Source organism: Bos grunniens, chromosome 23 (genome assembly GCF_055505025.1).
Source record: "Bos grunniens cultivar Pamir isolate PY7600 chromosome 23, Bosgru_T2T1.0, whole genome shotgun sequence".
NCBI lineage: Eukaryota > Metazoa > Chordata > Mammalia > Artiodactyla > Bovidae > Bos > Bos grunniens.
Window position 1 is genome coordinate 25206946 of NC_141187.1, and position 25660 is coordinate 25232605.

Here is a 25660-nt window from a genome sequence, read left to right on the forward strand (position 1 = left end):
TTAAATTAAAATAAATAAATTGTTAAACAGGAAAAAAAATAAAATAAAATGTTATAAAGCTTTAAAACATCAGGCGTTTAAGGCAGTCCATCCTACACACCTCCAATATACCTTCAGCCACTCACACACATGCTCAAACTTGTCCACACACTGATGGTAAGCAACATGTAATAATATCTATTGGAGTATAATGTAATAATACCTATTGGAGTATCACCACTGAATCATGTTTCACAACCAAGACAAAGAGTAGTGAAAAAATAAAATACACAGCTTTTCAACCCCACATGGTAGGCAACCACCTAAGGATTTATTGAAAGAATGATGGTATTAATGATTGAGGTAGGGTCAACTAGACAAGAAACAAGCTGTGGATGGGGACAGAGTTCAAGAATTCCATTTGGGGCCACACTGAATCTGACATGCTAATTATACTTCCCAGATGTCATTTGGATATAACATACCACAGTTCATGGAGGAGTTTGGGATGGAGATATAAATTGGAGGTCATCAACATTAAATGGTACTTTCAACTCTGGACTTGGGGGCATGATAGGAAAAGAAGAGGTCTGAGGATGTCTTGAAATATTCAGAACTTCAAAAGAGTAAGCAAAAGTGAAAGTGTTAGTTGCTCAGTCATGTCCAACTTTTTGCAACCCCACAGATGAGGCTCCTCCGTCCATGGGATTCTCCAGGCAAGAATACTGCAGTGGGTTGCCATTCCCTTCTCCAGGGGATCTTCCCCACCCAGAGATCGAACCTGGGTGTCCTGCATTGCAGGTGGATCCTTTACCATCTGAGCCACCAAGGAAGCCCCAAAAGAGAAAGGGAGCCTAGAAAAGAAGTCTGAAAAGAATCAACCAGTGAAGTGGGAAGAAATCTGGGGAAGTTTTTTGGATTTATTTGCTGTAGTTTTCACCTTAATGAAAATGTAAACTCAAAGTCGCATTGTTTCTGGAAGTAGAGAGATGATGATCTCTTCAGGGGTCCAGCAATCAAAACTGATAGCCGAATGGGCTTAAGTTGTAAAAGCAAGAAGAAGAAGGGATTTGATCACAGTCCCCCAAGGATAATTAGAAGATAGAGAAAGGGAAGGCAAAAAAGAAAACATGCCATCTACTCTACCACCCTTTCCAGAATGAAAGCTTTTAGTTCTGATGGAAGAGAAAGATGGATTCAGAAGCCAGAGGACTGGCTTCCAAGGCAGACACTGTGAAATACTGCAGGCCCAGGTGACCAAGCTAGTGAGAGGACTGTTCCTTTCACCAGTACACAGGGGGGTGTCAGGAATCGTACCTTTGACACGGACCACAGGCAATCTCATGGAGGGCAAAACAGTGGTGTGCTGACAGCTGTTGAGCTATTAAGTGACAGCTGTAAAGCGCCCAATATTCCTGGGCTTCCCTTGTGATTCAGCTGGTAAAGAATCCACCTGCAATGCGGGAGACCTGGTTTCCATCCCTGGGCTGGGAAGATCCCCTGGAGAAGGGAAAGGCTTCCTTCTCCAGTATTTTGGCCTGGAGAATTTCATGGACTGTATAGTCCATGGGGTCACAAAAAGTCAGACATGATTGAGTGACCTTCACTTCACTTCATTTCCGAGATAGACGTGAGCTGGGCAGCTCATTGGCACAGACTCCAACTCTACAGCTCAGTTCTTTTCCAGTATACTTTGTTCCCCTGGACCACACAGCCAAACCACCTCAGTTCTGTTCGTGCTCCCCCTGCTAGAGTTGTCAAGTTCACATAGAACGCACTGACCTGTGTTGAAGAAGGATCCAGTCCATTCTCCTTCAGTTCTAGGAAATACAGAAACTGGTGGAGGCAGACCCAGGGCTCTCCCATCCAGATCCTTAAAGAGATACTTTCCAGGGCTTTCACAATCTGATTCAGAGCAGACCAGTGTTTCTAAATCTTTCCTGTGAATATCGATAGAAAGCAACTGTCTCATTTCCATGATACGCAGCAAAAAGAAAACATACATTGGTAGTGCTGACACTGTGAAAAATAAATTCAACAAAATTTTATTACTAATAATGTGTACATAGATAAGAAATAAAATGATAGTAAAAGATATTGCACAGTTATTTGGTCAAGAAGAAAGACATTAATCATATATTCTGGATATCAAGTTATATAATCTTAACACAGATCACTAGTTTTCTAAAATGAAAGATACAATACATTTGTTTCTAATATTTATTAAACATAAGGTAATCATTGCTTTATGGAACTTTGGGGACTTGCAGTATTTTAAGATTATCATTATAAATATCAATTATACTTGTACTATATATAATGTAGAAAAAAAAGATGTTTACATTCAACAAATATCTACTGAAAACCTAATACTTGTACAGTGGGGAATACAATGGTGATAAAGATAGGCACCAGAATTTAGAGTCAAGCAGGGCATATAAACAAGTTATTGGCAATTATAACACTGAATTACAGAGAATCAATGCAATTTCCTCTGGGGCTAGTATTTTTAGGTACCATTAGTAATAATATTAATTATTTATTGCATGTATACCATGTGTCAGGTATTAATAGAACAAAGAATCAAATACTAGTATCATTTAGCTTTAAAACTATTTCATCCCATAGGTAAGACATGAACATAAGGAAGACTGGACAATAGAAAAAAAATGACAGAATAACACAAGTTGTATACCTAATAATGTTGAGGTTCTAAAAATGGTTCAGGGGAGAGCATCAAAAAGAGACTGGTGCTGGACCAAACATACAAACTTTCTAATTAAGGTGGGATTTCCTGATTCTTTTATTACAACTAAAATTTCCCCAGTGTTACAGGAGAGATGAAGCAATCCATTCTCCCTCCTTCTGACTTTCCCACTCCCTCTCATGGCAAAGAGAAAAAACAATTCCTTGTCTAGTTTTCAGACAAGGAAAAAATCAAGAGATTTTTTTAATGCAACTCTAAGATCATTTGTTCATGAACAGTAGTAGTTAGGCCTGGTCTGAGTATAAATATGAGTCATATCATTCATTTTAGGGATTCCTGACAGCAGCCATGGTCTCCTTCCCCACCAGTCCCTGCACAAGGGCTCCCAAATCTCCTTCTGAAGACTGGTGATGCTGTACTCCACAGAAGATTCAAGAATTAGGGTCAATTTTTACCATTCATTCTGAAAACATCCCAGAGAAGTATCTCTAACAAAGATAAAAGAAAATTAATATCAATAAAACTTGCAATTCAGTACTTCTGCCTCTTGTGTCTGCCAGAGGACATAGCAGGGCATATCCCCGATTCAAGGATGTGAGAAACAGTCTCTGTTTAGTGACAGAGAGTGCAAAAATCATACCTCAAAGGCATGGATATAGGAGGGGAAAGAATTGGGGCTAATCAATCTGGTGTATCTTTCTAGAAAGGCTTATCTCTAATCTCATTGATGATTTTATCCTTGTTTAAAAAACATATTCAGGTACTTGGAGAATTACCAACTCCTCCATAAATTTGGGTTACTATAAATACCAAAACTGGTACCTGGTTGGCAAAGGAGGAAAGTAGAACTTGTTTTTATCTTTGATCTTTAGCATACTGGTCCTCTCTGCCATTATTGGAGGCACGATTCCAGTGTTCTCTGCATTGGGCAGAATGCAAACATCTAGATCATCACTATAGCAACTCTTCACAAAACTAGAAAAGGTCACATCTGAAAAAAATGTTTACAAAGTATTAATATTATAACATTATATCATGTAAACAACCATCCGCAAATACAGACTACATAACTAAATATTCATAGACTAATGTCCAGGAGTAAGTTTCAGTTACTGCCCAGCATAGTTCCAGGAGTTTACATAAATCTTGACTTAAAATATCCTTAATTCTTCAAGGCTTGGACATTGTATGCAAAATAGAAGAGCATTCCAACACACTGACATCTTACAAGCAATACTTTCCATAAAAGTTTTGGTCAAAATTGAATGGGGAGTGAATACAATAGTAGAAAAGAGATCTGAGAGAGATTTTCTGCATAGGTTGCAGTATAACTCAATTTAATCCTGGCTGCCCCACCAGATTCTTAACAACCTCACTGAGGCACAACCTCCCTGTATCAATTTCCTCCTCTGTGTGATAGGAAAAACAACACCAGGCATATAATCAAATTAAATATTTCCCTGTGAAAGCTCTTCAATGTGTATAGAGCAGTGACTTTTTTTCTATTTTTTAGTATTGGAATATAATTGCTTTACAATTTTGTGTTAGTCTCTGCTGTACAGTAAAGTGAATCAGCAAAGTGTGTGTGTGTGTATGTGTGTGTATGTATATTCCCAATCTTGGGCTTCCCTTGTAGCTCAGTTGGTGAAGAGTCTGCCTGCAATGCAGGAGCCTCAGGTTCAATCTCTAGGTCAGAAAGATCCCCAGGAGAAGGAAATGGCAACCCACTCCAGTATTCTTGCCTGGAGAATCCCATGGACAGAGGAGCCTGGCAGGCTACAGTCCATGGGGTCACAAGAGTAGGACACGACTTAGCAACTAAGCCAACTCCACATATATACCATCCTTCTTGAATCTCACACACCCATCCCATCCTTCCAGGTCAACACAGAGCATTGAGTTGAGCTCTCTGTTCCCACTATCTGTTTTACACACAGCAGTGTATTTATGTCAAACCTAATCTCCCACCCTCCCTTCTCCGACCCTGTGTTCACAGGTCCATGCTGTATATCTGCATCTCTATTCCTGCCCTGGAACTAGGTTCATCTGTACCATTTTTCTAGATTCCACATACATTTATTACTATACAATATTTTTCTCTTTTTTATTTACTCCACCCTGTACGGCAGGCTTGAGGTTCATCTCTACTAATGACCCAATTTTGTTCCTCAATGAACCACTCACTGTCATTATATTAATAAACCACCCCTGTGGTTATCAATGCCCAGTAGCTGATCAACTGGACAGCAAGCACCAAACTATACTGTACCCTTTGGTGATACACTTTCAAGATGCTATTAAAGGTTCTATGGGTTTTATGCACAGATGTATTAGACTACATTGCTTGGAAACCCAAAATTCTTACCTTGAAGTTTCATGATGCCTGAAATCAAATGACTGTTCCTCACTTTGTGCCATGGCTCCTGAGGCCACCGATTTGGTTCTGAGGTGAATACCGGCCACAGAATACCAACTCGACCCCCTCTGGGATTGGAAGGAGCTCGATCAGATGATGTCAAGTTGGCAGAATGTGGTTTGACTCTGTCTTGAATGCAGTCAAAAGATGAGCTAGTGGCCACAATGACTGAATTCCTAAGCACAATCTGTAGACTTCTGATATAATACCGTGGAGCAGAAGACACACAAACTGCTGTGAAAAGGCCAACAGTATTGTCTACCAGCGTGAGGTTCTCTATTTCCATGCTGTTCTCCACTTGGAGCAGAGCACCATAGTCAAAGTTCTTGAAAGCCAAGAAGCCAGAGATACCAGTGCAGCTGTCAAGTCCACTCCCCTTATAGAGATGAAGGCCATGAAGACTTGAGTGGGCCACGTTGTCAGACCAAAGAGATTCAGGAGAGGAACACCTGTGGCCTTGGATGTGAAAACCAAGTCTCTCGGAGCCTGCCACAACATTGCCATGGAGACTGGTGTTCTTTGCCTCATTCACTTTGATTCCTGCCACCCAAACAGGAGACCATGCTGACTGTGTCATCAGAACTACAAGGTTTTTAGAGAGAGAATAGTCCTGACCTTCCAGATCAATGCCATGGCCAGCAGTGTTAAACACCACATTGTCATTTAAAATGATCCCCTGACTGGCAGCTGCATGGATGCCCCCACCGCAGCTTTGGTGCAGACTAGAAGATATTACCCAGGATCCTGTGGACACATCAGTGAGTTCAATGGATGAATACAGCGGTGACCCAAAGTTCTGAATTTCCACATTGTAAAGCTGAAGGATACCTGCAAGCAAAGTGCACATTAGCAGGTACTGTTTTGTCCCCTCAAGAGTCAGAAGGATGGTCCATTCAATGGCATCAGGACATGCAGATTTTTCATTAAATATCATAGTTTAGTTTTAACACCAGCACTATATTTTATGTCATCGAGTCTCACTAACAAAACCTGAATCATTAAAAAATATCACAGTACTTCCTGAAAAGTTCCCTGTACATTCTTAAGAGTCTGGTCATAGGATGGAAAGGAAGATGATAGGAAGACAGGGGAAGGAGAGAGGCTTTGGGGATGGGCACAGCTAGTTTAAAGATTCTGGGTACCCGTCTTCAGGATTGGGTCAAGGAACCAACTAAGAATGAAGGGAATATGGCTTCCTGGCCACTCACCCCAAAGTCATGTCCCTTTTTGGTAACCCCATGTGAAGGGTCACAGCTTTACCCACAGAAATATTATATGAAAGAAAATAATGCCTAACTATATACAACATCTTAATCATTTTTAAAGAAGAGTATAAGTACAAAACTTCTGCTCAATAGATGTCCAGAAACATAACATTCTTCTTTATGAAGACATGATAAAGCCAATAATATATTTTAAGTGACCTTAAAGACTCTGAATTTTCTTTTCCTGTATTGTTATCCTAGCCACATTATATTTCCTGTTTCCTTTTCACAATAAGAGGATTTTCTACATTTTTGTAATGTCAGGGGAGGACAATGAATTATTTAGTCTTATTGGGGATTTTATTGGTTCTGTTTTAAGCAGATATTGTTAAAATACAGTATAAAACATAACCACTAGACTGATTTAAAAATATAATGAACACTAATTAGTCAGTGTATAGACTCATGATAAAATAGATAATAACATGAATATGGGGGGAAATGAGGTGAATTAATAAACATAACATCTAACTTTAATATAGCACTAATTATATACCAGGCATAAATGTATATGTGTGTGATATATATACTCTTAATTTTTGTAAAAATCCTATGATAGATGTGGTTATCTCCATCTTACAGATAAGAAATTGAGGCAGAGACGGGTTAAGCAGCACACTCGGACTTGGACCCAGGCATACGGGTGCAGAGGCTGCACTGTTAACCCCCATGGAGGCTCAGCGGAGAGTATGTGTGACATGGTAGAATACAACAAACAGGTTTGCACCGAGATTCCCATGACTGGAGCACAGCCCTGTGCTACGAGAAGAGACATCGTGTGTCCTTAGCTAGGAAGACCACAACTTTGACCCTCACTTCTTTTCTTTATTCTTCTTTTTTAAAGTTACTGTCCAAGGTAAACTATAAGGTTATTTCCCTCACTAAAAAGGAAGGGAGTTGTGGTGTTTCAGTATTTAAAGCACAAAGATAGTCCAGTTTTCATCCCCCACCTTCCCCACCCCCTTTTCACAGATGAGAAACCTGAACCCTTGCAAATCAATCTATTGAAAAACCAAACTACTGTGAGGGCAAATGAAGTCTGTGTGTCTTTCTGAAGGGTCAAGCAAAATTCCACTATATCTAGATTTCTCAGAGGATGCTGGTTAGAGACACTAGCTGATGGTATGGAAATAGTCACAGAATGAGAAAACATCTACAAATTATTTGTCGGGTGATACCACTTTTCAATGTAATTTAAAGCAACCCTTGCTAGCAGCACATAGCTAAAACAGTCATGGAACCTGCCTCTGAGAACTTTGGCACAAAGCATACCAATGCCAGTGTGTGTCCACATGTAAAAGCTTACAGACTGGAAAACAGTTCTAGAATCTCATTCAAGGCAATGTACCATTACTGTTTTACTTAGTGTGTTTTTTCTTGTCATCTTTGCATGGTTTTAATCCATGGTTTTAAATTGTATAAGATCTTTTTACCTGTGTGCATACTAATCAACAATTGAAAACTCATCAATAGTAAATACTTAAAATATCTGAGCATTCAGATGGAGAATTAAGCAACGATTTTGTTCACAACTGCTTTCCTGTTTTTTCTTTATGTTTATCCTAATTCTGAGCATAACTTGTTGGCTATTACTGGTCAGAAGGAAGGGAATGACAGAAGAAGGAAGGGAATGACAGAAGAACCTGATTTAAAAGTGGGGATTGTTAAGCGCTGGCCGGCTTTTCTGCCCTGTAACCACTCAACACTGTAGCTGGCGTCCTTGACCCCACATCTGTAGGTCTTACATCATCCAGGCTCTGGAATATGTTACAGAAAAGTGCAAGGGTTCTTAATACAATGTGGGGATCTGTACTGGATTTTGAAACAGAAAAAGGACCACAGTGGAAAAACATGTGGAATCTGGAATAATATCTTAAGTTCAGTAAACACTAGTGCAGTAAGGTTAATTTACTGGCTGTCACAAATGTACCAGAGTTATATTAGATTTTCATGTTAGGGAAAACAGAATGAAAGGTATACAGGAACTCTTCATACCATCTTTGCAACTTTTTTTACCAAGGAGTATGTCAAGGCTGTATATTGTCACCCTGCTTATTTAACTTCTATGCAGAGTACATCATGAGAAACGCTGGACTGGAAGAAGCACAAGCTGGAATCAAGATTGCTGGGAGAAATATCAATCACCTCAGATATGCAGATGACACCACCCTTATGGCAGAAAGTGAAGAGGAACTAAAGAGCCTCTTGATGAAAGTGAAAGAGGAGAGTGAAAAAGTTGGCTTAAAGCTCAACATTCAGAAAACGAAGATCATGGCATCTGGTCCCATCACTTCATGGGAAATCGATGGGGAAACAGTGGAAACAGTGGCTGACTTTATTTTTTGGGCTCCAAATCACTGCAGATGGTGATTGCAGCCATGAAATTAAAAGACCCTTACTCCTTGGAAGGAAAGTTATGACCAACCTAGATAGCATATTCAAAAGCAGACATACTACTTTGCCAACAAAGGTCCGTCTAGTCAAGACTATGGTTTTTCCAGTGGTCATGTATGGATGTGAGAGTTGGACTATGAAGAAAGCTGAGCACCAAAGAATTGATGCTTTTGAACTGTGGTGTTGGAGAAGACTCTTGAGAATCCCTTGGACTGCAAGGAGATCCAACCAGTCCATTCTGAAGGCAATCAGCCCTGGGTGTTCTTTGGAAGGAATGATGCTAAAGCTGAAACTCCAGTACTTTGGCCACCTCATGCGAAGAGTTGACTCATTGGAAAAGACTCTGATGCTGGGAGGGATTGGGGGCAGGAGGAGAAGGGGACGACAGAGGATGAGATGGCTGGATGGCATCACCGACTCAATGGACATGAGTTTGAGTGAACTCCGGGAGTTGGTGATGAACAGGGAGGCCTGGCATGCTGTGATTCATGGGGTCGCAAAGAATCTGACATGACTGAGAGACTGGACTGAACTGAAAGTGATTACAAAATTAAAAGCTTATCAACGGCTTCCGAATCAGGCTTGAATTTGAATGTTACCCTGTAAGCTGGATGACTTTTCTTACTGTTCATTTAACTCACATTTATTGAGGACCTAATACAGAGCAGTTATAATACCAAACTAAGAAAATAGAGCTGAAAACCTCAGTCTTACCCTCAAGAAGTTCTATAGCTCCTAATGGAGTTTTATGAATTAGTAGGCAATTTTATTATAGACTCTGTTTCCTCATCTATAAAACCAAGGATAAAATGTCTCTCTCACAGGGATATTAGGATTCAGTGAGATAAAACAGGCATGAAAACCAGCGTAGTTCCTAGTCTATAAGAAGCATTGGATTAAGATTCTCTGTCCCTTTTCTGGGGATGTTTTAGGAGCCCCAACCAGCAAGCCAGAGGCTCAGAACCGAGCCAGCATTGCAGGTGGTGAGGGTCCAGCTTTGGTGCTCAGCTATAAAAGCCAGCATCTTGTCCTGCTCTCGTGATCAGGTTCTAGCCTGGCCTGCAGGTACCGTGTAAAGGAGCCCGTCTTGCACTCCCTTCCTAATTCTCTGTCTTCACAAACTGCAGGGTAGATTTGTTTTTACATGACCACCACCATGACCAGGACTCAGCCTGTCTAGCCTTCCAGAGCAGGGTTACTCCACCTCAACATACCTGACATTTTGGTCCAGGTTATCCTTTCTTGAGGGAGACTGTCTCACACATTGTAGGCTGTTGAGCACCCACTACTAATGCAGAAGCTCCACCAAAGTTGTGACAAGCAAAATGTCTCCAAATACTGCCAAATGTCCTCTAGCCAAGAAGGGAGATCTAGATCACTTCTGTTAAAAAGTGATGAAGGGGACTTACCTTGCAGTCCAGTGGTTAAGACTCCATGCTTCCAATGCGGAGGCCAGAAGGGGAACAAAGGTTCAATCCCTGGTCAGGAAACTAAGATCTTGCATACAGAGGAGCCTGGTGGGCTACAGTCCATTGAGTCACAAGGAGTCGGACATGACTGAGAGCAACTAACATTTTCACTTTATACCTTACGATGTGGCCAAAAAAGAAAGAAAGAAACTGATGGAGCTAGTGTTTATGGAGAGAGAGCTTGTTCTATGGACCAGAAATCCTGAACTTTTGACTTAAGGTCCAAACACCATCCTTTACCATACTGGCCACCTGAAGTGAAGAACTGACACATTGGAAAAGACCCTGATACTGGTAAGGATTGAAGGCAGGAGGAGAAGGGGATGACAGAGGATGAGATGGACATCACCAACTCGATGGACATGAGTTTGAGCAAGCTCTGGTAGTTGGTGATGGAGAGGGAAGTCTGGTATGCTGCAGTCTGTGGGGTTGCAGAGTCGGACACGACTGAGTGACTGAACTGAACTGAAAACAGATGTGCCCACAAAAATTGTTCCATGCTCAATATATGTGGGAAGTACTTAGACCCTTTACTCTAAGCCTTCTCAGAACCTTTATTATATTCATGTAGACAGTGACTTTCTAAGATGGAGCTTTATTTGACTAGGAAACAACACTGAAATCATTTTTAAGGAACCCAAGTTTCAGAAATAAGGTACCAATAAAATTATTTCACAATACCCCGGAAGAGCTAAAGCTTGAAGGAAATGAGAGAAATTGAACTGATCCCTAAAGCAGTCTAGAATATGGAAATCTTCTTACTTAAATTTACACTATTAATTTATAGCATGAGATGAGGTCTGCCATCAGATAAAGCATGCTACTGGGAAAGAGTAATAGAAATTCAGGAAAGAGATAAAATTCAAGTGGTCATTAAATCATCTACAGTTTCAAAGCAGAGGAAATTTCACATCTGCTGAAGATGGCTTTGCTTTATATTTTTTTTTCTTTCTGAGGTAAAAATATGCCTATGTGCTGATAGCTAGAATATTATTTTAACATCACATGATAATTAAGCACAGATTAGGACTGAAAATTCATAGCTTCTCAGAGCATAAATGAGCATCTATTCCAAACAGTTTGTTTTATAAATGAAAATCCCACTATTGTAATTTCGGAGGGTCCCATAGCATCCAATTCATAGTGCTTAGTAACTTAAAATTTCATTTACCTGAAAACTCTTCCACACTGGACTTCCTGAAGGACCCCACAAGTAGACCCCCTCTGCATGATGTATCACCCTGGATTTGTATGTTTCGGGTCAAAAGACCAACCTCAGCAGCCAAACGAATGTGTCGGCCACCCTCCATGACGTGGGCACTTCCTGGGGCAACAGGAAAGAAAAATTTTAAAAAACCTATTTCGGAGATCGCCAGTTAGGGACTCAGCGAACCTGACAAATGAAAACACTCGTTTCCCCGCGGAAGTCCTCCCAACATTAAGGTTTGCTTTTCCTCGGGCGGTCTCCACAAATGTCTGCTGAGAAATGAAAAAGCCCGTTCACTAGTCTCTCCTTGGGATAAGAGTGAGAGTATCTGAGCAAGAATTCATTTCTCCTCAGTCACGATGGGTACTGGGACAGGGATGTCAGGGCAGACCGGTCCAATTAGTGGGGTCCCCAAACCCTTCCCTTTAACTCGTCAGTGTGAGATTTCCGCGTTTAGTAGTGCACTGTTCCTGAACCTCTTTCTTCAGAGTGAGGAATCCCAGATCCACTGAGGCAGCGACAGGACCAAAACAGCAGCGGCAGCGCCCTCTCCTGGCAGGTCTGAAGCTCATCTCTCTCAGAAGGAGCCTCCCCAGTCTCGCATGTTTGTTGCATAGCCCCCCTCCCTCTGTATTTGTATTGCACATGTTTGCATATTACAGGCAGGGATTGATGACGAGTTTTCTTTTCCCTGCCACTGTTTAGAAATAAAATCATCCTTAAAACTATGACTTAGAAAGCTTTAGACATGACCCTGCTGAAAACATGTATTTCCCTCTCAAATATCAGAAACTAAAAAAATAACCCCTTATCCCTTTATTACCCTGTTATATTACTTATTAGCTATATTTCCTGGGTTAAATGCATTTATTAGACTGAACCAGGAAAGATGGTTATTTATTATTTATATGCAATGTATTTTAAGTGTATATAGTGTATTAAAATATTCAATACTTTTTTAAAAAAAGAAAGAGGTATTTGACTTTATTTATCTATAATTTCGGAGAAGGCAATGGCAACCCACTCCAGTGTTCTTGCCTGGAGAATCCCAGGGACGGGGGAGCCTGGCGGGCTGCTGTCTATGGGGTCGCACAGAGTCGGACACGACTGAAGCGACTTAGCAGCAGCAGCAGCATTTATAATTTGGGGCAGTAGCAGTAGTCAATACATAAAATGAACTTCATGTCAAAAAGGACACATTCCTAAGTATGGAAAAAGTAAGGAGTCATTATTTACAATAACTACCACATTCTAAGTGGTTGTGTGATTCAATGTGCCAGGAAATGAACTGGAAACTCATCTCCCATGAGGTTTATTCTGGCTTAGCCATGAAAATGCCCGGTGACCTTGAACAAGTTTCTTAACCCTTCTGCTTGCTTCTAGGCTTGCCATTATAAATAAAAAGTTAAAAAAATACCCTCACATCAAAGTATTTTTTAAAAAAAATTAGGCAATAAAATTAATGAAGGGATGGAGATAAAGCCTTCTAGGATGAGCCTAGGGCAGCAGTAAAGTATTATCCATCCCCTCTGAACGCCGGTTGGATCCAAGGTCCCCAGGCAGGTTGCTGAACACGTTTTTCTTGGCTCATTCACTTCCCTTAACTAACAAACCGAAGCCTTACCGGTGTGTCGGTGTCTGAGACGTTCATGGATCCTAATATGGTGACCCCCGACTTCTTTCACAGTGAGGACCTCTGCTTCGTGAGGCTCATATGAAGAGGAGCTGAGGACGATCTTGTCATGGGGTCGCCAATCCACTGTGTCCTCTACTATAATTCTGAAACAGCATAAAGATCGTATCAAGTACACTGACAGTGCAACTCAGATATGATCTACTCATTCCAGGGAGAAGAGGAAATCTGCTGCAACTGGCAATTCCCACCAGGGAGAGGAAAGTAGAAACATCAAGTCAAGACGGAGAAAAAAGACTTCTGCAAAACATGAATGCTAATGGAGTTCATCTCCTGGCTTACATGTATGCAATACAGGGATGGCCAAGGTATTCTGCGGCCATGAAGCACCAGACAAAAGAATAAGAAAGGGTAAAATTTTGAGAGTTTAGTAATGCCCTCTCCATATGGTTTCCTAAAATGGAAGTCTACTTCCTTGATTGGGAAACAGTTCAAATAATAAAGGTATTTCAGAAGGGATCTTTTCTCACATTTTCTGAAGACTTCTAATAATATTTTCAGACAATTTCTCATCACACATTTAAGGCTCATATCTTCATGGCCAAGCAGATACAGTGTGAATCCTAGAGGTTCCACTTAGTAGCTATGGGACGTTGAGAGGTCACGTCACTCTTCTGAGTTTCATATCTTCATTTGAAAAGTGACACTATTTGGAGTTTTCTCTCCTATCCCCCTGTTATTGCAGGGACAAAGGTATGCATTTCTTGAAGGTGCTATGTTCCAAGCATTGTGTTTTCATCACAATATGTAATGAGAGTTTTGTTAATTTTTGTTTTTTCTTAACTACCATTTAATAAAGGTTTTTGTTCAGTCATTTGCTGCTGCCTATCTTTCCCTAGTAAATATGTCTGCTTTATCCTCCAGTTACAGTCATTACCAACTTCAACAGCATAAGTTTATATTAATCGCCTGGCTCTTTTGCTAATGTTCATACTTTAGCAAGCACTGACAATAGTGTCTCCTCTACCAGTAAAGTTTCATCCTGGCAACAGGTCCATGTGAAGGCCTTTCAATCAAGAAACATACATTGTCTGAGCAACAGTACATGCCACACACTATAGGGCTAGAGACATATGGATGAATGAAACAGATGACATTTACATTTAAAAATGACAACTTAGATTGTGACTAGAAGACATTTTTTGTTTAGTAAACATCCTTTACTAGTAGATTTTGACTAGCAGACACTAGTCTACTGTATGAGTGGAGAATTCACAGATGATTCATATATAACATTCAGTTCAGTTCAGTTCAGTCGCTCAGTCGTGTCCGACTCTTTGTGACCCCATGAATCGCAGCACGCCAGACCTCCCTGTCCATCACCAACTCCCGGAGTTCACTCAAACTCATGTCCATCGAGTTGGTGGTGCCATTCAGCCATCTCATCCTCTGTCGTCCCCTTCTCCTCCTGCCCCAAATCCCTCCCAGCATCAGTCTTTTCCAGTGAGTCAACTCTTCGCATGAGGTGGCCAAAGTACTGGAGTTCAGCTTTAGCATCAGTCCTTCCAAAGAACACCCAGGGCTGATCGCCTTCAGAATGGAGTGGTTGGATCTTCTTGCAGTCCAAGGGACTCTCAAGAGTCTTCTCCAACACCACAGTTTAAAAGCATCAATTCTTCAGTGCTCAGCTTTCTTCATAGTCCAACTCTCACATCCATACATGACTACTGGAAAAACCACAGCCTTGACTAGACGGACCTTTGTTGGCAAAGTAGTATCTCTGCTTTTGAATATGCTATCTAGGTTGGTCATAACTTTCCTTCCAAGGAGTAAGGGTCTTTTAATTTCCTGGCTGCAATCACCAAATGCAGTCATTTTGGAGCTCAAAAAAATAAAATCTGCCACTGTTTCCACTGTTTCCCCATCGATTTCCCATGAAGTGATGGGACCAGATGCCATGATCTTCGTTTTCTGAATGTTGAGCTTTAAGCCAACTTTTTCACTCTCCTCTTTCACTTTCATCAAGAGGCTCTTTAGTTCCTCTTCACTTTCTGCCATAAGGGCGGTGTCATCTGCATATCTGAGGTGATTGATATTTCTCCCAGCAATCTTGATTCCAGCTTGTGCTTCTTCCAGCCCAGAATTCCTCATGATGCACTCTGCATATAAGTTAAATAAGCAGGGTGACAATATACAGCCTTGACGTCCTCCTTTCCCTATTTGGAACCAGTCTGTTGTTCCATGTCCAGTTCTAACTGTTGCTTCCTAACATGCATATAAGTTTCTCAAGAGGTAGGTCAGGTGGTCTGGTATACCCATCTCTTTCCAAAAAAAAAAAAGTTATAGGGGGTCATTTGTGGGCCAATGGTGTAAATTTTTTATTAACCAAAGATTGTAATTAATTTAAATCTATGTGATGTGCCTGAGGTTAAAGAGAAGAATAGAGACTGGAAAAGACAGAGAAAAGACTACTGTCAGTTATACAATTTTAATTAAAGAATTTAGACATGCTTTGCTGATTTGCTATGACATCCTAGAAAACTCACAGTTACAAAATAATAAAACAACCCTTAGCTTTTAAAGGCAAGGAAACCAAGATTCAGAAAGAATAAATAACAAAACTCAAGATTGGATAACTAAATGAAGTCAGAGGTTGAGTTAAGCCTAAGTCTCCTGATCAAATTCAAGTTCTTTCCATTAAATGACATCATCCTATCTGTTTGATTCTTAGCTCTTCACGTATAATAAAAAGCGAAACTCCTACATTTCATAATGACTATATTATGAATTTATATAATCTCATAAACCACGAATTTATGAGATCTGTAACTCAAACAGTAGATTATTGTGCGTGTGCGTGATCAGTCATGTCCAACTCTTTGTGACGCCATGAACTGTAGCTGGTCAGGCTCCTCTGTCCGTGGAATTATCGTGGCAAGAATACTGGAATGGGTTGCCATTTCCTTCTCCAGGGGATCTTTCCAACACAGGGATCAAACTCCAGTTTCCTGCATCACCTGAATTGGCAGGTGGATTCTTTACTGAGCCACCTGAGAACCCCACAGTGCATTATTATATAGTCATTAAAAAGCACACTATAGCAAAACACTTAATTACAGTGTTCATTTTTTTCATTGTCTGAAAAAAAGGATATAAAATAACATGCCCATTTATTTTTAATAAAAGTAATGCATGCACAGAAAAAAGAAAATAGGAAAGATGTACACTAAAAAATGTCACCTCGCCAATGGAAGGTGAGTTTATTAGTCATTTTCACTTAAATCTAAATTTTCTAACTTACCAAGTAGTATATTGAAGAAAAAATTTACTTCTTAAAAAGAAAATCAGGTGATGGATATAAAGTCACACCAAAGCCAATTAGGAGTATAACTGAAATCAATCCTCTCCTTCATGGCCAGTATTATTGGGATAATCTTTTTATTTTTTATTTATATTGTTGAATAGAGCTTTTCAGACATAGGTCATGACAATGTTCAGGAAAGTTCCTTGTGAAAAATGAGAATTAAAACTCATTCCCTAGGGAGCACAGGAGATTTATAGGGCTGTAAATTCTTCTGTGTGATACTTTAAGGATGGATGCATGCCATTATACATTTGTTGAAGCCCACAGAGCAACACAAAGTATGAACCATAATATAAACTAAGAAATAATTAGAGCCTTATCCCTCAACTCCCTTATATAAGTCCTCTGCTCCAACCTGATGAACCTGCTCACTCTGCCAAGAAATAGATAATGTGCTTCTCACCTATCAATTAAAATATCATCTCCTATATTCTGCTCTTCAGCCTTAAAAATTTACTGAAGCTCCTTTGCCTTCAAGAAGTCATCCCATGGGAATCTTCTCCACTGAACACCCAGTCCCATTTCTGTTCATCATTTTGACAAAACAGATACCACTGCTTTGTAAATGATTTTGTACTGTCTTCTGTGGCTACTCAACTTTGACATTGTTGTGTGTGTACTAAGTCACTTAAGTCATGTCCGACTCTTTGCAACCCTATGGACTGTAGCCCACCAGGCTCCTCTGTCCATGGGAATTCCGCAGGTAAGAATACTTGAGTGGGTTGCCATTTCCTACTCCAGGAGATCTTCCCAACCCAGCGATGGAACCCACATCACTTCTGTCTCCTGCATTGGCAGGCAGGTTCTTTAACACTAGCGCCACTTGATAGTTAATATTTAATGGAAATAGCACTATCCAGCTATGTAAACCCCAGAGCTCCTCACAATTCTCTAGGCAAAGAGAAAAGGAGTTACTGAAATTATTATTCAAACTTTACAATAAAAATATAAATGAACTTATCTTTTGTCATGATGGCTTCCAAAACCTTACAGATCTACGAACAATTCTCTCTCCTGTATACTACTGAAATCTTGAGATTCTGTATCTCTTAAGAAAATATACAAATGGCAAGGGAGCATGGCTCCTTCTGTGTCTACACAACAATAGTGGTAAATTCAGGGAAAATTTTGGTTCCAGTGTTAAGAGCCTAGACAGTTCTGCTAGTCAAGTATCAATATTCCTTAAATTCCTTCAATTCAAAGATTCCCTCTTCCTACTTGAAGGAAGACCCATCAACCATTTCAAGAAATCCTAGCTTAAGCCTTAAGGATTTGAATCCCAGCTCGATTTCATGTGTCTGATTAATACTAATAAGAATCTTATAGCTACAGGGGAGAGGGGAGATTCGCTCGTTTTTCTGAGCAAAACACACCAAAAATAATAAATAAACCAAAAAATAAAAAGAGTTGTTTGCAACATAATTGGCTCTAAATGGAAACCATATGAGAAGAGAGAGGAAACTGAATAATCACTGCAAAAGTCTCCTGAAAGATAACTTTTGAAAAGTATAAACAAAATATCAGCAGCTTCCTTTATTTTTGCATTAAAATTTACCTAGTTTAGAGGAAAATGCAATACTTTTGGTCAAACGAACATAATTACAAAGAATGAAACAAATATACTTACAAAATTAAAACTTTTTCCCACCATGTAAAAAGCATTCATATAGAAATACCTATAACTTAATGAATTTAATTAAACTTTAGGGAAATCTTAATGACAACAGATGCACTTGACCATAGGTTCAGAGTGCTGGATGTCAAAATGTTCTTCCCTGAGGAATTAGAGTAGCCACAGAATTCTGATCTTTAGTAATACTGAGGCTTTTTTTTTTTTTAACTCCTGTTTAAACTTTCTTTTGTCAATTGCCATTGAAACTGGCCGAGGACCCTCAGACTCCAATGAATTATGTGAGGTGTTTAAAGAAACTGAATCCTATAATGGTATTGATGGTGACGGTGATAATATGAATGGTCTTTGGGGTCAACTGTTTGTCTGCCATCCCATGCCATGCTTAGTCATGTCCAACTCTTTGAGGCCCTTTGGATTGTAGCCCATCAGGGTCTTCTGTCCACGGGATTTTTTTAGGCAAGAATACTAGAGTGGGTTGCCATTTTCCTCCTCCAGTTGATCTTTCAATCCAGGGACTGGGCCCACATCTCCATCGGGAAAGCCCTCAACTGTTTGTCTACCTGATCTATTTTCTCCTTTGTTCCAGGAAATGCATCACATCTCTTCTGAGACCTGATCTCCTCATTCACCACACTAAGTGGTCCTAGTGAGAGCTGCACACCTTTTGCCAAAGGGTGGCCAAGGGATCCAACCTGCCTTCATTAGTTAAAATCCTTTCCCTTTTCCAGCTTTATGAGGTATAATCGAAAAATAAAGTTGTAGGGCTTCCCTTGTGGCTCAGCTGGTAAAGAATCGCCTGCAATGAGGGAGACTTGGGTTTGATCCCTGGGTTGGGAAGATCCCCTGGAGAAGGGAATGGCTACCCACTCCAATACAGTGGCCTGGAGAATTCCATGGACTATATAGTCCATGGGGTCACAAAGAGTCAGGTACGACTGAGCAACTTTCATTCACTCACTCAAGATATTTAAAGCATATAATATGCTGATTTGATATGATATACACATTATGAAAAGATTTCCCCACTGAGCTAATTAATATGTCAGTCACCTCACACATTCACCCTTATTTTGCTATTGTTTGGTGAGAACACTCGAGTTCTACTCTCTTAGCAAGTTATACAATACAGTGCTAGCAACTGTAGTCTCCTGGACTTTTGAACTGCAACTAAGGAGAAAGAGAAATTTTCTCTCTAATGGTAAAGCTAGGAAAAGCCAACAGCTTCGGGGTTCAGTTGCACCCTACAGAATGTGGAAATCTCTTCAGTAGGAACAAGTGAGACTGAAATAGAGAAACAGGAGAGGTGGAGGGAGGGCCCGATGCAATTTCCCAAATGGATTAAGAAGGGTTGCTTTTACTTTTACTTTCCATTGAAAGAATCCTGGTTAGTGTAATAACTACCATGACGTGAGACTGACTTGGTGCCAGAAACCGGCCTAAGTGCTTTATACACATTGATTCACTTAATCCTTATAACTACTCTATTAACCAAGTATTATTGTTTTCCTATTATAGAAAAAGAAACTGAGACTCAGAGAAAGTACTTTACCTGAAATACACTTTTAGTTAATTGCATAATTAAAAGTATTTTAATCTGCTGTCCTCAATGTTCCAGCTCATTTTCATTGTAGGAATCTATGTCCCTCCTCCCTTCCTAACTCATATGTCTTTTCCAAGCATGGAGACAATAGCCAGTTTGAGATTAGGACCCACCAGCTCATTGGACCAAAAGGAACAATCTTCTTTTGGATACTACAATGTGATCCTGAACTCCTGCTAATAAATGAATAAGGCCACCATCTCTATGTTCTAATATTTGAACTAAGTTGTTATAGTATAATCATGAGGTTTGATTAATGAGCACAAAAATAATTATAATAATTTTCTAATTTAAATTCAATACTCTAATTTATTAGACAAGATGCCATTGAGTCAACAGGCTCCATAAGGTTTGATTTCCAGAAAAGATCCATCAGTCCAGTGTAGCACACACTTATTAGAACTCTTTTTTAATTTCTGTTGTGTGCTGGATGCTAAATAATACACCAAATCGATTAAAAAAAAAAACAGTATTTTCCTCTCCTGTAGAACACTACTTGGAGGAACAGGACATGCATACCTGAAGCAGCTTAGTATCAATCACTAAGAAGCATATTTTTATTAAAATCATAAATCATAGAATCACATGTTATATTGATTAAAATGGTAGAAAATCAGTGTGTGCTGGAGGGGAGACTGAATGTCCTGTGGGAGGTGTGATGGAATCTTTAAAGATCCATAGGAAGTGTAAAGGTAAAGAAGAGATGCAAGGGTACTTCTGACCCTCTAATCGCATTTGTCAAACATTTAGGAAGCCAGTACAGAAGCTGTTATAGAAAGGCACATGGAATGCCCAAGTGAGAGTGTAGCAGAAGGAGACACAATGAATACTCCAAACAAAGTGTACCCGCAGAGCGGCCACTGTGGCAAATAACATAGCAGTTCCCTTAAAAAATAAAACAGAGTTACCCTATGATCCTGCAATCCCACCCCCCCCCGCCACAGATCCGGAAAAGACAAAAGCTCTAACTTGGAAAGATACACGCACCCCAACATTCATAGCAGCACTATTTATAATACTAAACAACCCAAGTGCCAAAGAACAGATGAAAAGATAGAGAAGACATGGTATGTATACACAACGGAATATTAATCAGCTATTAAAAAAAAAGAATGAAATAGTGCCATTTGCAGCGACATGGATGGACCCAGAAATTGTCATACTAAGTGAAATCAGTCAGACAGGGAAAGACAATATTTATGGTATCATTTGTATGTGTAACCCAAAATAATACAAATGAACTTATTTATGAAAGAGAAACAGACAGACGTGAAAAATAAAGTTATGGGTACCAAAGGGGATGGAGGTGTGGGATAAATTGGCAATATGGGATTAACAGATGCAGACTACCATATATAATATAAACAAGGGTTTACTGTATAGGACAGAGAACTACATTCAATATCTTATAATAAACTATAAAGAAAAGGAATATTAGAAAGACATATTAAATTGGCTTTTAATAGAAGACTCTTGAGAGTCCCTTGGACTGCAAGGAGATCCAACCAGTCCATTCTGAAGGAGATCAGCCCTGGGATTTCTTTGGAGGGAATGATGCTAAAGCTGAAACTCCAGTACTTTGGCTACCTCATGTGAAGAGTTGACTCATTGGAAAAGACTCTGATACTAGGAGGGATTGGGGGCAAGAGGAGAAGGGGATGACAGAGGATGAGATGGCTGCATGGCATCACTGACTCAATGGACGTGGGTCTCAGTGAACTCCGGGAGTTGGTGATGAACAGGGAGGCCTGGCGTGCTGCGATTCATGGGTTCGCAAAGAGTCAGACATGACTGAGCGACTGATCTGATCTGATCTGATCTGAATAGAAGGAAGATTGTAGACCAGTGTTTAAAGAAACAGGTTGATTGAGATCTGTAGTTCAGTTAATACTGTACTAATATCAACTTGTTGAATTGTATAGTCTGTGGTTATGTAAGATATCATCAAGGAAAGCTGAATCAAGGGTACATGGGAATTCTATTATTTTTGCAACTTCTTGTGAATCTTAAATTATTTCACATAAAAGGTTAAAAAAAGAAATCCATAAAATGAATGCACTATGATAACCATATATCATTATATATAAATGTATTGAAGTACGCCTCCTCAGGACTGATACTAAATAATTTTGTTTTTAATATGATTGTATTTTTAATATTTGTAGTATGTAGAACACAAAAAGTGGAATCAGACAAGCTATGGTAAAAATCCAACCTCAGAAACTATAGCTTTCTGACTTTGGAAATTTTACTTACCTTCTCCAGCCTCAGTTTTTATATCTATAAAGTGCAGATAGTAACATCTAACTTGTAGCACTGAGAAATTTAAGTTAGATAATGTATGTACGATGCTTGGTAGATGTCTGACACAGAATGAGCCTAGATGATAAGAACTCAGTAAGTGGCAGCTAGTTAATTACTATCGATAGTTTTAATTAATAAAATTGAGTTTCTTTCAGAATAGCCTATAACTTGATTCTGAATGAGGTTTTTAACACATTCTTATAAGAAAAATCCATTCATATGGCTCCTGCCAAATTCCAACTTGCTAACCTGATAACAATTAAAGATTCTTATTGATTCCTGTTAGAAATGCCTCCCTGACAAATTCTTCTGAGCATCAGAAAAGCACTTCAAACTCAACATGACCAAATCTGAACTCGTCTTTTCCAACAAATTTAGTCCTCCACTAGTGAATGGTGCTGCCACCCATTTACACAAACCAGAACCAGGAAAGCACCTCATGCCCAGTTCATCCTGAGATGGAGAGGATCCTACAGTCCTTGCCCACTCCCTCCCACCATATCCTCTGCCTGCCTTTTGTCTGGGAAAACTCTAGTCAAATAAGATCAATCAGAGAAGTAAAAAAATGTGGAAACAAAGAAAAACAATAAGGAGAATAAATAATAATAATATAACCATTAATCATAGTCAAGGACCTTTCATTCTTTCTCAAAGGCTTATAGATAATATTCTAAGCCATATCCTGTGTGCTGTCTTATAGATACTAAAACACTAGGTGGAAGAAGTTAACTACATGATGACCAGACTACCCAGAACATGAGCTGCCACAATTCTGAGAACTGGCCTCAAAGAAATGGGAACAAATGGAACTTAGTTTAACTAAAAAACCAACAGGAGATGGAACAACGGACTGGTTCCAAACTGGGAAAGGAGTATGTCGAGGCTGTATATTGTCACCCTGCTTATTTAACTTATATGCGGAGTACATCATGTGAAATGCCGGGCTGGATGGAGCACAAGCTGGAATCAAGATTGCCAGGAGAAATATCAATAACCTCAGACCTGCAGATGGCACCATCCTTATGGCAGAAAGTGAGGAGGAACTAAAGAGCCTCTTGATGAAAGTGAAAGAGGAGAGTGAAAAAGTTACCTTAAAACTCAACATTCAGAAAACTAAGATCATGGCATCCGGTCCCATCACTTCATGGCAAATTGATAGGGAAACAATGGAAACAGTGACAGACTTTATTTTCTTGAGTCCAAAATCACTGCAGATGGTGATGGAAGCCATGAAATTAAAAGACGCTTGTTCCTTGAAAGAAAAGCTATGACCAACCTAGACGGCATATTAAAAAGCAGACACATTACTTTGCCAACAAAGTTCTATATAGTCAAAGCTATGGTTTTTCCAGTAGTCATGTATGGATGTGAGAGTTGGACTATAAAGAAAGCTGAGCACCAAAGAATTGATGCTTTTGAACTATGGTGTTGGAGAAGACTCTTGAGAGTCCCTTGGACTGCAAGGATATCAAACCAGTCAATCTTAAAGGAAATCAACCCTGAATATTCATTGAAAGGACTGATGCTGAAGCTGAAACTCCAATACTTTAGCCACTTGATGCAAAGAACTGACTCATTGGAAAAGACCCTGATGCTGGGAAATATTGAAGGCAGGAGGAGAAGGGGATGACAGAGGATGAGATGTTTGGATGGCATCATTGACTCAATAGACATGAGTTTGAGCAAGCTCTCGGAGTTGGTGATAGACAAGGAGGCCTGGCATGTTGCAGTCCATGGGGTCGCAAAGAGTTGTACACAACTGAGCAAATGAACTGAACTGAACTTAAAACAACCAAGATGATACTGGTGAGACCACTGATGACCAATTTGCAAATGACCGTTAGAGATGACTATGCTGTTTCTGCATGCAGCACCTCCTCCCTCCTCACACACATACACTCTGCCTATAAAAGCTTTCACCCCCTGCTTGTAAGGGAGGAAGAGTCAACCTTTAGACAGATGTCCACCACCCTCCCCACACCCTGTTGCCAGCATCTGAAATAAAGGAAACCTTGCTTTCCATCAGCTTGGCCTGTTTATTGACTTTTGAGCAGCGAGCAGCTGGACCCCACACTCTTGTGGTAACAATCCTAGAGATTTTGTCTCCTGTCTATACATCTACACACTTCTCTCCACTACAAGTTACACTGCCTCTCACTTGCACCTCCTAAGTAGCGTCCCTAGATCTGTTTTTGGCCCCTCCTGTTGTCTGTGTTGTACCTAGAATGATTTTTTTAGACATAAAAATGTGAGTATTGGTGCTACCTCCCACCCATACAATCCCCTTCAAAGCCCAAAATAGTTGCACGATGCTATTAGGAGGCTAAACACTGAAATTCTTGATAACATCAGTGAATATAGCCCTGCCTTGTAACTAACCCTTGAAGCCCTGTCATCATGGCTTGGTCTGTTCTCTCATCAGCCATCCTGGCATTCAGGTCCCTCATGTTCTCCATTCTTCTTCCCAGCACAGACTCACCTCTTGGGTCTCTTTGCCTCAATCACCTGCACTAACTCCTCCTCTATCAACTTCTTAAAAATTAGACTGGCCTCAGTCTCATGTCCAGCCTCCAGTTTTCTCCTCTCCTGGTTGATACGCTTCTAGATCAGTGACACCATCTACTTCATCAACAGGATGCCTCACTGTCATGGTCTCACTGAGCCCTATGTTCTGTATTAAACTGCCTTCTTCACATCTCGACTTGGTGTCTCCAACTTAGCACATCCCTGCCATCGTCTGTCCTGACAAGTCTGTTCCTCTCCGAATCTCCCCATCTCAGTGCATTCTTCCACCACCCACCAGGTTGATCAATCAAAAAACCAGAAGGACTCCCCCATCTCAATATTCAATTCATCAGCAATCAGACAGCATCATTTCTTCTCTCCATCTCCGCTGCCTCCTCCCCAGTCCCAGCCACCATGTTTTTTACCTCAGCTGACCTCCAGATACCCCAGCTTCTGTTCTTGTCTTCATGATACATCAATTTCATAGCACCAGTTGTTGCTGTTTAGTAGTTAAGTAGTGCTAAGTAGTGCCTGACTCTTTTGCGACCCTATGGAATGTAGCCCACCAGGCTCCTCTGTCCATGGGATTATCCTGGCAAGAATACTGGAGTGGGTTGCCATTTCCTTCTCCAGGGGATCTTCCTGACCCAGGGATAGAACCCCGTGTCTCCTGCATTGCAGGCAGATTCTTTACCACTGAGCCACCAGGAAAGTCTAAGCAATTTCAAAACCTAAATCAGATTCCATCAATTCCTCTGTAGAAAACGCTCTGTAACTTTCCCTTTGATCTCTCACATGTAAACAAGGTACCATGTGACTTGGCTTCTGTCATTTCCCTTCTCTAGAAAGATCCTCCCTGTCCACTCAGTGTAAAAGGATACACCTCATATCCCCCAGCTATCTTGGATCATACCACCCAGTTTATTTCCTTACTAGCCTGGTAGGCTGCAGTCCATGGGGTCACTAAGAGTCGGACACGACTGAGAGACTTCCCTTTCACTTTTCACTTTCATGCATTGGAGAAGGAAATGGCAACCCACTTCACTGTCCTTGCCTGGAGAATCCCAGGGACAGGGGAGCCTGGTAGGCTCTATGGGGTCTATATGTCTATGTCTATGGGGTCACTAAGAGTCGGACACGACTGAGCGACTTCACTTTCACTTTTCACTTTCATGCATTGGAGA

The 25660-nt window shown here is 40.3% G+C and overlaps 1 protein-coding gene across 9 annotated transcripts in view; it reads right to left on the reverse strand.

The window, feature by feature from the left end:
* The window catches only part of PKHD1 (PKHD1 ciliary IPT domain containing fibrocystin/polyductin), a 443740-nt gene that overhangs the window by 113271 nt on the left and 304809 nt on the right, over positions 1-25660 (reverse strand). For all 9 annotated transcript variants that reach the window (XR_015152761.1, XM_086370763.1, XM_086370767.1 and 6 more), the window contains 5 exons: positions 13062-13216; positions 11402-11554; positions 5052-5930; positions 3509-3677; positions 1762-1919 (listed from right to left, as the gene is read on the reverse strand). Coding sequence is in view for 8 of the 9 variants with exons in the window: in XM_086370763.1 (XP_086226889.1) it covers positions 1762-1919; positions 3509-3677; positions 5052-5930; positions 11402-11554; positions 13062-13216 (1514 nt within the window). In the remaining variant the exon portion in view is untranslated. The remainder of the gene's footprint in view (positions 1-1761; positions 1920-3508; positions 3678-5051; positions 5931-11401; positions 11555-13061; positions 13217-25660) is intronic.